This window comes from Mus caroli, chromosome 7, assembly GCF_900094665.2.
Source record: "Mus caroli chromosome 7, CAROLI_EIJ_v1.1, whole genome shotgun sequence".
NCBI classification, from domain to species: domain Eukaryota; kingdom Metazoa; phylum Chordata; class Mammalia; order Rodentia; family Muridae; genus Mus; species Mus caroli.
In genome coordinates, this window is record NC_034576.1 from 105,810,897 (window position 1) to 105,825,490 (window position 14,594).

Sequence of the window (14,594 nt, forward strand, 5' to 3'; positions counted from 1 at the left end):
ATTCACTTATATGTGTATAGTAACCAATTAAATTAAGAGAGAACAAAACTATATTCTGAAGACCTAGGGAAGATAGGTATAGAAGAAGAGACATATAGATGTCCCTGTAGGGGTATAGAATAGATTTGGTGGGTATATTGGGGGCTGTGGGACAGGAATGAGAAGATAAGACTGAGAAGAAGGAGATGGGGTTGAGGGAGGGAATGCATAAGAAACAGCTATAATGGAGGGGCATTTGAGGTGTTCTATGGAAAGCTAGTGCAATGGGAATTTCCTAAAATGTATAGAAGCAATTCTAATGAAGTATCCATACAATGAAAACCAAGAGTCTCAGTTTGCCATCTCTTGCCACCAAAAAATGCTTCCAATACTTGGACTGGGTTACAACCAATTGAGTTGTTGGCCAAAGGGATCATTTGGAAATCCCCATCAGGCTAATGTCAAGCAAATAGGTTGCTTTCCACAAACTGACAGCAAAGCCTCATTGCTGAGCAGAATATTTACATAATTCATTGAACATGGAGAAGTCAAGCTGGTGCCTACATCAAACCTTTACTCCTATGTTCTAGAGTTTTTGGTATGTGAAGGTACTTTCCAGCCTAAAACCAAACCAAACCAAACCAAACCAAACCAAACCAAACCAAACCAAACCAAACCAAACCAAACCAAACCAAACCAAACCAAACAGAACAAATGAAAAGAAAAAGAAAACAAAACAAACAATAACAATAAAAACACCAAACCAGCCAAAAACCTATACATACAATAATATCCTGCCTGCAAAATATTCTAGGGCAATGGTGGCCCAAAGCTTATGGAAATAACCAACTAATGTTTGATTTGACTTAAGGCCCACTCCAGGAGATAGAACCCAAATTGACATTGCTTGGGTAACCAAGATTGAGAGACTAGGGAGCCCAGAGACCTATGGAAATAACAAATACTACTGGTCTGAGAAAAGTAAAATTACTTCTACTGATACTCTGCTGTACTTATAGATCAGTGCCTTATTTAGCGATCACCAAAAAAACTTCCTTCTGTAGCAGGTGGGAATAGCCATCTACTAACCACACACAGAGAGAAACCTTGGAACACACAATTCTAAATGAGAAGTCTCCATCAAATCCTTTCTCTTAGAGGTCAGGGAACCCTGTGGACAAGGAGGCAGAAAGTGTAAGAGCCAGTGGGGATTAACAACAAACAACAAGGCCTTCTAAATCAACTGAGCAATGATCATATGACTTCACAGAGTCTGAAGCAGCATGCACAAGCCCTGCATAGATCTGTACCAGGTCATATATGAATATATTTGTTTTAAGTTTAGTGTTTTCAAAGAACTCCCAAGTATATGAACTAGTGGGTATCTGATTCATGCGTCTTGTTTTGTAGGGTTTTTTTTTTTTTTTTCATTCTATGGATTCAAAAGGGAGGGGAGATAGGCAGTGCTGAGTTTTGTATGTTATATGGTCACCTGAAAGGGATGGCATGACATGACTTTTGCCTCTGGAGCAGAGCCAGTGGAGTGTGGGCCTATGTGAGTGCTGAAGTTTGCTAAGTGGTATAAGGCTTGTTTGTATATTTTACTTTATGATCCTCCTTTGGAGGAATATTCTTCCTGCCAAGGTTAATGACTACAAGATAATTAGAGGCAGCAGGAGTCCAGGAAGAGAGGGTGTGTCTCATGCACTTAGCAAAATGGTAAACCCTGTAATCTTCAGGACAGCCTGAGGGAAAGACATTGGAAAACATGAGTTCAATATATAATTTCTCAACTATGCAAAATATAAGGATGTAGTATGAATTGTATGAGGGGCTTCATGGACATAAAAGAACAGAGGCAGTTGCACTATGAGCCAGTCTCTCAGAAATTTTTAAGGACTAACATGAAAAGATTTAGGGAATGGTAATCAAAGGACAAGATCCCACCCAGCTAAGTTTATTGTTTGTGCTTACAAAAGCAGTTACATACCTGAGTTTAAAGTCAGCCTGGGAAAGAGCTAGTTTATGCCCAGGAATGGTGGGAATGGTGATCTCAGAGCTGGGTCCCACCTAGCTAGCTTATTGTCTGTACTTACAAAGGCAGGGAGAGCTCGGAATGCATTGCTATTTTTTTTTTTTAATTCTATTTTCCTTTTCTAAGAATAAAGTGGCTAAGGTCATAAAATGCTGATAATCAAAAGGCAACCTTGGGTTGGCAACTGAATTGATATGTAAATAAAAGACTAGGATTTGGTCTAAGAGAGTTAAGCTATCTTGATGAGCTGTCTAGATATCTCTGGAGAGCTGTCTCTAGCAGAACACAAGGCTGTCAACTTGTACCCAAGATTTGACTGAGCACTTTCTTTTGCCTCTCCCAAACATCCCTTCCTCAGAAACTCTCTCTAAGTCTAGCCTGGATATTGACAGGGAGGAGATGGAAATTATAATAAGGACATATTGTATGAAAAAAAAACTTTTAATAATAGGGGGTGGAGTAACTTGAAGAAAACAAAACAAAATAAAAGAGCATTTGAAAGGAGTCCTAGGGTGGCTAGATAACTTGTCTCCTTAATATTTCTCCTTGAAAAAAACCATTGTGGTTAGGCAGTTTTAAAGTCTGGAATAGTCATTGCTTCAATTTGGTGTTTCTACCAGTTATCTCAAGTGATTTCACAAAATCTCTTCCTACTATATCAGTTATTTTCTAGCATACAAAAGAAATTGTATTATACACAATGAACTCAGTGGTATTTTTGTGGACATTTGTTTTGCTTTTTAAAAATTTGTCATATTAAATGTCTCATTTTTTTAAAAATTTGTTTTGGTTTTTCAGTTTTTTGTTGTGTTTAATTGCATTTCTTTTTGAAATAATATTTAACCCGTTCAAAGTGTTATAATTGGCTGTTCATTTCTTAGATTTCCTTGCATTGACTTTATTCTGATAGAACATTTTAGCATTAGTTGTTTTTTCTCAAATTTCTACTTATTCCTTTCTCATACCATACATCCTGACCTTAGTTTCTGCTTCCTCAACTAGTCCACAGCACTGGATGTGAGAACTAGCTAGATCTTGCATGTCATGGAGGGTGCATGTGATATGGAGGGCTAGGGATATTCAGTGTGTATGAGATGTCAAATAACAAAAGCCAATACAGGGACAGTGTTTATATGGAGCAGAATGCCATGGAATTTCTACTGCAGTCAATGAGATATCCTGGAATTTTTATATTCTTCTGGAGTAAAATAGTAATGCTTTATAATATTATTTGGTAAATTCTTAACTTCATAGCCATGTCTCTATAAATATGTGTACTGGCACACACACACACACACACACACACACACACACACACACACATTATGAGTTTTATATGTATTAGTTATCATTTTAGCTTCATAGCTGGGGTTGTTTTTATCCTTAGCATTTATGGTAGGGAATCCTAGTTTTTGTTTTTACTATATAAGCAGTCTCTGGGGATTCAGCCCCAGAGCTAAGTCTAAATCTGAGGGTAAACTGTGATGTATTTTTAGAAAAGTCCTTACAGTATTTGAAACACAATATAAATGTGTCTTTTGTGTGCTGCTCAGACAGGAGTTTAAGTACTCTGCTGTCCAAGGTTCTACAGAAGAGCCAGTGGAGCTCCTGCTAATTTCTGGTGAGTTGTTAAGACAGTACTTGGAGACACATATGGGAAGTAAGGGCTAAGATTCATTTTCATACATCTGTCTCTATAATGCTCAATACCTTTGACAAGTCAGAATTTATTTTCTGAGTTCAAACTTCCCTATAAGTCTGAATTCATAATTTATTTTCACTATAAATTTCATATGATATTTGTGCCTCCTCTACAGTGTATTCCCCCTTTCCTATACTGAATCCTACAACAGAGCAGATTCCCAGAATCAAAACATTCTGTATTTTTTTTCCAAAGGAAGAAGAGAGGTCTAGTAATTATACATCTGCCTTGAATTTGCTGTAGTACCTATGATCAGAGGTAAATGAAAAATTGAAATATGAAGGTGGTCAGAATTATTCAAATGGCTAAGCAAATGAGTGAGCATATAATCTGCTGCAACAGGCTGTGTTTTATGGTAAAAGTGAGTTCAACTCTATACATGTTGTTAACAATTCACACACTAGCCCCTTCATTCCCCACTGCCTCATCATCATTTTGTGTTCTCCCCCCTCCTCCTCCCCCCCCGTGTGTGTGTGTGTGTGTGTGTCTATGTGTGATTGTGTGTGTGTTTCTCTCATTTTTCTTAACAGGAGGAAGAACGTCACCTCTCCTGACCAGTGCAGGATGACAACCCATAATAATAGGAGCGTTTCTCACCCAGACACATTTTTCCTCATTGGGATCCCAGGTCTGGAGGAAATCCATGCCTGGATTTCTCTGCCTTTCTGCTGTATTTATCTTGTGGCCCTAATGGGAAATACCACGATCCTGGTAGTTATCAAGACAGAGCGTTCTCTCCGAGAGCCCATGTTCTACTTTCTGGCCATCCTTTCTTCAGTCGACTTGGCTCTTTCTACAACCTCTGTGCCCCGTATGCTTGGCATATTCTGGTTTGATGCCCATGAAATAAACTTTGGTGGCTGTGTGGCTCAGATGTTTTTGATCCATGCCTTTACTGGCATGGAGGCTGAGGTTCTCATGGCCATGGCTTTTGACCGTTATGTAGCCATCTGTGCTCCACTCCACTACACAACCATCTTGACATCTCGTGTCCTGATGGGCATCAGCATATGTGTGGTAATTCGTCCAGCCTTGTTTATATGCCCAATGGTCTATCTCATTTACCGCTTACCCTTTTGTCAAGCTCATGTAATAGCCCATTCCTATTGTGAACACATGGGCATTGCAAAATTGTCCTGTGGAGACATCCATATCAATGCTGTGTATGGCCTTTTTGTGGTCTCTCTCTTTCTTTTGAACTTGGTACTTATTGGCATCTCATATGGGTACATTCTTCGTGCTGTGTTCCGCCTCCCATCTCAGGATGCACGGTTAAAAGCCCTCAGCACATGTGGTTCCCATGTTGCTGTTCTCTGTGTTTTCTACATCCCATCAGTCTTCTCTTTCCTCACTCATCGATTTGGACACAACATTCCACACTACATTCACATTCTTGTTGCCAACCTCTATTTGGTCATTCCTCCCTCCCTCAATCCCATCATTTATAGTGTGAGAACAAAGCAGATAAGAGAACGTGTTCTCCACATATTCACTAAAAGGTAAGAGTTTGTCATATTCTTTGATTTACCTAGGAAGACTCATGTTCTTAGTGGATAGTTCTTATCCTTCAATGTGGATGCCAATTTGCAAGACTACTTGGTTTGTCTCAGACTGTGGATTAATAAAACAGTTTTTGGCACTTCATCATATTTCAAAGTTGAAGGACTGTTAGACTAGACTGGAAAGGCTACTCTGGGAAAAGGTCATATAGAAATTTCTTACATGCCCTCACAAAGGATTCTGGTTTTCTTTCCTATTTACTTCCACTTGTGCATGTTTGCATTCCTTTGTTTGATTTGCATTAGTATTGTGTCTTTTATATATCTTGAAACATTCTAATTTTGGAAGGTAAACCAAGAGCCAAATGCACTCAAATTATTTGGCTATGTAAACATGTTCCTGTATACTTCTCCAAAGCCACAATCCTGAGTTTAGAACAATCATTGCCAAATTGGTATCTTAACCTTGAATAGTCTGCCAAATATATGAGGCTCAGTGGAGTGATAACCAAAGTAAATACTAATTTTCAAGGATATTTTCCACAGAGCCACCAGCAATGGATCGTTGACTATCCTGCATTAACTCCATAGTCAAATGGAACTCAGCTCCAAGGAGTATTCACACCTATGTGACATGTTTGCAGTTGCCTGGTACTGTACCTAGTTTTGCCTTTTCAATATTTATTTTGATTTTAAAATACTCTTTTATTTTAACATCCAAGATGCCTTTCTACAAATTGGTGGCATAACTCTCACTTTCTTTAAAAAGGAAAAGGACCATGTGAGAGAAGAATAACCATGTTTCACATGAGACTAAAAGAGTGACTTTCTAAAAACAAAATTGAAGCCTAGCAATAACATTTGTGTGGTTAAAAAAAGCAGTTTATATTTTCAGACATTTATATTTTGAAACTAAAAAATGGAAGTGAAGTGAAACATAAGGAATGGCTGTTGCTGTGAGCAAAAATGACCTTATAGATTCCTTATTTCCAAGAGGGCTTATTCAGACAGAAAGTGCCTATCCACCCAACTAGCATCTTCATCTTCTTTTTAAGCCCACCAAAGTCTTAGGTAGACCAATGACTTGAACGAGATAAAAGGATACAGGTAGAAAAGGGTGAAGTCAAGATACCCTGGTTTGCAGCTGATATGATTCTATTCACAAAAGCTTTTCAAGACTTCATCAGATATCTGCAACAGCTGATAAACACAGTCAGTAAAGTAAGATACAGAATTAATACACAAGACAGCACCCATCTATATTCTACCAACAACCATACCAAGAGAGAAATTATCCTATTTACATCAGCCTAAAAAATAAATCTTGGAATAAACTTAAGCAAGAGAGTGAAAGACTAGAATAATAGGTTAAATTTTTCTGTGTATTTACAATATTAATTCCATTTAAATATTCATTTGTCTTATTTTAATTACAAAATATGATACATATTTTTGCAGCATGTTTTGTATAAGTATAAGTAATTCTGCTTTTCTTTCTTAAGTAGAATTACTAGGTGATGGGGGTATTATCAGAGAGAATGTTCTACACTTTGTCAATCTTTGTTTTAGAATCAGTATTTTTAAAATACTTTATATTTTCCAATAATTTCATTTTATCACAAATCTTGACATTTAATTTCTGTCTTTATTTAAACTACCTTCTTGATAAAGTCTTGGAAATTATAAAATTTATAACTATTATTTTGTTCACTATTATTAAAAGTTTCAGACTTTATTTTCTATTTTGTGTTAAAAACCAATTTGTAATTATTCTCTGTGAAATAAAACAAGCCTGTGTTTTATTTTATTTTTGTTTTTATCTTTAAATTTTTTTCTTGTGCATCTGTTTACCTTATGTTATAATCTGGAATTATAGTTTCAGAATGAAGAAAAAAACGATAACTGAAGACTTTTATTTCTTGAGACATGTTTTTAACAATTTATTTTTACAAAAAAATGTCATAATTATTTCCTTTCTTGGGAACACACAAGTTTCCATGGGCTAGTCGACATATTCTAAATCATTCCACTGTAGCTGAACAGTTTCCCTCGGGCTTCCTTTTTTTTTTTTTAAAAGCTGGTCTTTATGTTCATATTAGACTCATTTGCCTTTGTATGTGAATCATAATTTTGATCATTCTATTCTTCTGTTTTCTTACCCGTTTTTAATTTCCTATTAAATAATGCTGTTGAAAAATTCATTTATACAGCTACAAATTCAGCTCTTTAAAACCACTTTCCCTGTTCTTTAGGTGACATGTTTATTTTTGATGTTGTAACATTTACCAATATATTGATTATATGCACATGTATATTTTGACTAATTGTATACTTTATTTATAATTACTGGTTTTGTGTGTTGGGGGGATCAACACAGACATGTAGAGGTCAGAGGACAAATTTATGTTGGGGTTTCCATTTGTTGACCCTTATGTAACTATTAGTGGTTGGCCTCAGACCCTGTCTTAGACACATACACACACACACACACATGCATGCACACATGTGTATGTATATGTATGTATATGTATGTATTCATGTTCAGTATTCAGTAAAATTTATTATATGAAATTCTATTTACTTACCATTATAAGAGCTTTTTATGGTTTGTTTGTATGTTTGTTACAACCTATCCTTCAGTATATTCCTGTCAATATTGAAAAATAAAATTTGAATTCTTTTGTTCATGAATTTTAGCTTTCACCTTTAAGAATTACATGTTTTGTCCTTATCATTTTATTTTTTCTCTCTTTTCAATATAAATGTTTTCAGACACTAAAAACTTTTTGTAATTACTCATGATTATAATTTTCTGTCTTTCTCAAAAAAATACATACATACACACACACACACACACACACACAAACACACAAACACACACACATCTTTTAAGGACTCTAACTGTACATCTATCTTTAAAATACTGAAAGGTATCTAATATTTCTTACACTTTCTTATCATATTGTTAACATTTAAAAGCTGTGAGTGATTTTGAAAGTATGTTTTTTCTTTGCTCTTTTGATTCCCTGTTGAACTTTCAAATCATCCTGACTAAGCACTTTGAGAGTAGAATTTTAAAAATGAGTATTCTGACATGGAAGTAAGAAAGTAGGAAGCTCACTGGGAGTGGTAGAATAATTAAACACATTACATTTTGTTGCAAAGAGAACTAATGTTAGAGACAGTATGATGGCTGTCAGTTAATTTCAAGGTAAGAAAAATCTCCTGATTATCTAGGGGACTCAATACAATCACATGGAAAAGAGAAAGGTAAGATTGAGAGGAGATGCAATGACAAATGATGGTTACAGTCATATCATAATAGGATGAGTCATACTCCTGAAGCCCTTGAAACCCTTGAGCCAAGACTATGGGCAGTATAGAAGAATGGAAAACAACAAAATGTGCTCTCCCTGAACACATGAAGGCACCTTGAAACATGCAGCCATTTTTAAACAACAGAACAAGAAATGCTAAATCTGTATGCATTTATGTCATTAAAATTTTGGTTAATTGTACTCTACTAATAAAAAACAGACACACCTACCTGTTCTCTCAAAATCAACATGACAGCAAGTTGTGTGAAAGAAGAAGAAGGGAAATATTTGTGGTGTTGTGAGGTAAAGCCTTTACACTCAGAGCACTGAGCTGCAATGTCTTTTCATGTTGCTCTTGGCTTATGCATCATGAGAGTCATTAATCCTGAAGGATGAGTGTGCCACACTCCTGTCTTTCATGGGCAAGCCCTCCAAGATGAAGCATGAGTACTCAGGTCTGTAGCATCTTCTTATATCCACTAATCTTATGTACTTTCCTCTGTATGATCAATGGCATTAGGTGAAAAAGAAAATATACTTATTTGAGAGATAAATTCACTCCACAGAGAACTTTCAAAACAGAGACTAATAAAATATTGACATGGTTTTATATTAATAGTTGGTGGAAAACAACAATAACAATAACAGTATGGATCTTCTAGTTTTTTATCTTATTTCAAGTATTGATAGGAAAATCAATGAATCATCATGAAATGTTTCAATGCAATAAAAAATTCTATGAGATTGTTTTTGTTAGGGTAATACTAAATAATTCCTGAGTCATAATCTTGGCATCATGGTAAACCACATACTTTTGTAATTTTGGAATTAAGGAAATTGGTGGTGTGTTGTTGTATGATAAATTCAATTTGACACTGTTGCTGCCATGGACATTATGGGTGTGTAGACAACCCATTACTTTTGAGGATTTCAGACCAAAGATCTCAGAATAAATTTAAGCTCTCTAATAGAAAAAAATTTTAAAATGTATAAGGTTAAAAAGTTCCCCTGATGGAAAACAAGACAGTTTTAAACTTGTGTGTCTAGTCCTACATCAGATCACAGGTTATTGTTGTCTGTTAATAATCTACTGAGGAATACTTAATGAGGAAAGATAAATACTGTTCTGGCCTTTTTTTTTCTTTTAATTTGCACTATCACCAGGCACTTCTAAGCAAATGAAATATAGAAAAATACAAAGAGATTTTCTAACTTTGCTGGTTCTTAGAATTTCTATCTCCCTCTTGAGTATATGAATACAAAGATAAATGAGTGCTCTAATAAGGAAAGAAAGGATGATTTCTGATTGTAGGGATGGGATGGAGATATGGCTGTAAGGATATATTGTCATAATGTGTATATATTTGAGAAATAGGTGGTCATTTTATTTTATAGTCTTACACAGCATTCTTGTGTAAGTCTTCTATTTGACAACTTTAACACTCATCCTGTGTATTGCTAGTTTTCCCTGATGTGGAAGCTCTCTAATTACTCATTTTTCAATGTCCATTCTCTTTACATTATCTGATATTTGTGGTATCTGTATATACCAATGCATTCAAAATTTTAATATTAGATAAAAGGCCCCAAATGAACACTATGTTTCATACAGCAATATAACAAGATTGGAAATTACTTTAAATCATTCAAATTGTTTGCTCCCCACTAACTGATGGCAAGCTCTTGTTGCCGAAGACAACGTTTACACAAATCACTGAATACAGAGATGTTGATCTGGACCTAGAGACTTTACCTTATGGCACTGGAAGGAAGGTACTCTGCATTCTACAAAAGGAGATGAGTAAGCACCAACCCAGCCACAAACCCTTTGATCTACAATGATGATCTGCTTGCAAGTTGTGCTAGTGTAGTAGTGGCATAAAAGTTGTGGGAGTAATCAACCATCATCTGAATGGATTTGAGGCCCACTCCTTGTGATTGAATCCATCCTTTTATGCTGTTGTATGGCTAAGAATGTGATAATGTATTGACCAGGGACCCGGGATAGCAAAATACTACTGTTCTGCTAAAAGAATGAAGTAATAAAATGATACCTACAGGCATCCTACTATATTCATAAATGATTCCCTTGCTCAGACATCATTAGAAACACTTCGTTTTGTGGTAGATGGATAGATATAGAGCAGCCAGAGAATGCTAGGAGACTTGAGAGACCTCAAAACACTGAGTTCTAAATAAGATGTCTCCAAAAATTCCTTCTCTCGTGGCTCATGAAACTTTGAGGAAGAGGAGGTAGAAAGACTGTAAGAGCAGGATGAGATGGAAACAAGAAACAGGCCTTCCAAACACAGCAGGGTCAATACACATATAAACTCATACATACTGTGGTAGCATGCACAGGGACTGCATGGGTCTGAAACAGATAGAGTCCCAGTATTGACAGAAGTGGACAAAAAAACCCATACCAAACCCAGAAACTATCTCTAATTAATAACCACTTGCAAATGAAAAATTAGTTCTCTCCAAAGATTCTCAGAATGCAAACTACTTTCTTTTAAAGTGTCAGATATATATATCTTTATTTTTTACATTTCTTTTTATTTATTCTTCTGTCATACAATAATACATTCCAACAGCAGTTTGGATAAGGGAAAATTGCAATCAGAATATGTTGCATGAAAAAAAAAATCTCAATAAAAGAAAAACTGGTAATGCCTCTTATAAAGTCAGGAATGAAAAAGGATTTGAACCCTCTACATTAAAAATACAGAGGCAAAAATATATCTGGATTTATGAATAATATCTCAAGCAGTTGTCTCACTGGCATAACTATCAAGAAGAAGTAGATCAGAAATTGAGAAGTTACCTATGGAGCCAGACTTGATTGCTCATGTCTGTAAGACTTGGACTGTAGAGGCTGATAAAGGTAGATTGTAATATCAGGGTTTATCTTGATTTCCTGTCCATGTTGGGATACAAAAGAGTAGCTGTTTTTTGCTTTGTTTTGTTTTGTTTTTTTACTTTTTCTTATCGTTCTTTCTTTTTTTGTTAGAAAACAAGAGAGGCTAAAACTAAATAGAAAAACAAAACAGAAGAAGGATAAAGAATAAAATAAATATCTGTGGCCCGAAAACACTTTAGGAGCTTAACCAGGAGGTCATCTATTTACTCACATCCAGGACTGATTGAGGAGCATAGACTTTGTAGTTTTATGGTTTACATGAAAGCTATATTGTGTTTGCATAACTCAGAAGCATCACCCATGAAGAATCATCATGGCATTAACTTAGTGGAAAGTATGTCCCATCCATAGAGTAAATCATCGTACTCTAAGCAAGTATTCTTCAGCAAGTTAAGCCTAAAGGTTTCCAGGAGACTCTTTTTACATTTAACAGATTACAATTTTTGGTCTTATTCATATTTCATGAATCAAGATCACTCACTCTGCTACTGGTGAAAATTGAATACCAAGGACAAACACAAGCTTCAACAGCTGCTAGACAGCAAAGCTACTTACCCACAGATTAATAACAACTTGGGTAGCAATAAATGGCTTCACAGAAATAATATAGTTCTGAGGTGCATGGTAATGGCTTCAAAAGCTAAGGGATGTGATAACTGGTATAACATAATTGTTTCATATATCTAAATAATGTATAACATTACTTAATGTGTTAACGAATAGCAATACTTTTAAGAGAGGAGATGACAGAGTAGTTAGCATTTACATATTCTCAGTAAATAAGTTGAAGTACATTCTCGAGACAAAAGGCAATTTGCTCAAGAAGACAGCGATAAACACAAGAAAATTTTAACGTGTTCCAAATAGTGGATCACAGATCTGGTGAAACCTTATCTGATTACCACTTTTTCTCACCCCACAACCTGGCTTCTATTCTCTCTCCATCAGATGGCGTCCTTTTTTGTTTGTTTTTTTAATAAAGAATATTTTGATAAAGTGTTTGCCTTGGAATCATATCTGTTTCAAAATAATGGCTGTAACTACATCTATAATCAGTTTGCTTTCTTTGTATTTCTATTATGAAAAACTTTACGACCTCTGGCCACAAATATCTATTGGTTATAAAGCCAACAAAGTTTTCTGCCCAAACAAACAAATATGAGTAAAATTCTAGGGGAAAAATGCTTCTGAATTCATTTTTTTATGCCTATCTTCTGCAGGCCTAGGACACACCCTTTAATGTGGTTAATATTTAGTGAGAACCCATTGGAAAAAATTAAGTTTTTCTTTGAGAGCAGATGCCAATTGGAGGTAGCTGCTTAGTTAGTTATAGGAGCTCATGTCCACTTCCCCTTTTAGTGCTGGGAGCCTATCTGGCATGAACTTGTGCAGGTCATGTCTCAATGAGTTCATATGTGTATCAGTCCTGTTGTCCCTGAAAGACACCATTTCCATGATGGCAGTCATCATTTCTGACTCTTATAAACTTCTGCCTTCTCATCCTCATAGTTCCTAAGCCCTGAAGGGAGGGTTTGATCAAAATATCCCATTTAGCACTGAATTTTCCAGAATCTCTCACTCTGCACACACTGTCCAGTTGTGGCTTTGTATGTTAGTTTCCATCTACTAAAAGAAGTCTCTAATGATTATGACTGAGTGAGGAACTGATTTATATGTAGCAGAATATTTTTCCCACTTTTTAATTAGATATTTTCTTCATTTACATTTCAAATGCTATCCCAAAAGTCCCCTATACACTCCCCCGGCCCTGCTACCCTACCCACCCACTCCCACTTCTTGGCTCTGGCGTTCCCCTGTACTGGGGCATATAAAGTTTGCAAGACCGAGGGGCCTCTCTTTCCAATGATGGCCTACTAGGCCACCTTCTGCTACATATGCAGCTAGAGACACGAGCTCTGGGAGTACTGGTTAGTTCATATTGTTGTTGTTCCACCTATAGGGTTGCAGACCTCTTCAGCTCCTTGGGTACTTTCTCTAGCTCCTATATTGAGGGCCCTGTGTTCCATCCTATAGATGACTGTGAGCATCCACTTCTGTATTTGCCAGGCACTGGCAAAGCCTCACAGGAGACAGCTATATCAGGGTCCCTTCAGCAAAATCTTGCTGGTGCATGCAATGGTGTCTGTGTTTGGTGGCTGATTATGGATGGACCCCCAGGTGGGGCAGTCTCTGGATGGTCCATCCTTTTGTCTCAGCTCCAAACTTTGTCTCTGCAACTCCTTCCATGGATATTTTATTCCTTATTCTGGGGAAGAATGAAGTATCCACACGTTGGTCTTCCTTCTTGATTTTCTTGTATTTTGGATGTTGTATCTGGGGTATTCTAGGTTTCTGGGCTAATATCCACTTACTAGTAAGTGCATATCAAGTGACTTCTTTTGTGATTGGGTTACCTCACTCAAGATAATATCCTCCAGATACATACATTTGCCCAAGAATTTCATAAATTCATTGTTTTTTTTTATTAGGTATTTTCCTCAATTACATTTCCAATGCTATCCAAAAAGTCCCCAATACACTCCCCCCCCCCAGTCCCCCACCCCTTGGCCCTGGCATTCCCCTGTACTGGGGCATATAAAGTTGGCAAGCCCAATGGGCCTCTCTTTCCAGTGATGGCCGACTAGGCCATCTTTTGATACAAATGCAGCTTGAGTCAAGAGCTCTGGGGTACTGGTTAGTTCATAATGTTGTTCCACCTATGGGGTTGCAGTTCCCTTTAGCTCCTTGGGTACTTTCTCTAGCTCCTCCATTGGGGGCCCTGTGATCCATCCAATAGCTGACTGTGAGCATCCACTTCTGTGTTTGCTAGGCCCCGGCATTGTCTCACAAGAGACAGCTATATCTGGGTCCTTTCAGCAAAATCTTGCTAGTGTATGCAATGGTGTCAGCATTTGGAAGCTGATTATGGGATGGATCCCTGGATATGGCAGTCTTTAGATGGTCCATCCTTTCTTCACAGCTCCAAACTTTATCTCTGTAACTCTTTCCATGGGTGTTTTGTTCCCAGTTCCAAGAAGGGGCACAGTGTCCACACTTTGGTCTTCGTTCCTGCTTGTGGACGTTGTACATCGTGGTGCGGAGCCTAGTGCGCACCACGATGTACAACGTCCACAAGCAG

The 14,594-nt window shown here is 36.8% G+C and overlaps 1 protein-coding gene across 1 annotated transcript; it reads left to right on the plus strand.

Moving 5' to 3' along the window:
- Positions 1-4,280: 4,280 nt before the first annotated feature.
- Positions 4,281-5,219, plus strand: LOC110298862 (olfactory receptor 52J3). The gene has a single exon (XM_021168384.1). The coding sequence runs from the start codon at positions 4,281-4,283 to the stop codon at positions 5,217-5,219; it is 939 nt and encodes a 312-aa protein (XP_021024043.1).
- Positions 5,220-14,594: the final 9,375 nt, after the last annotated feature.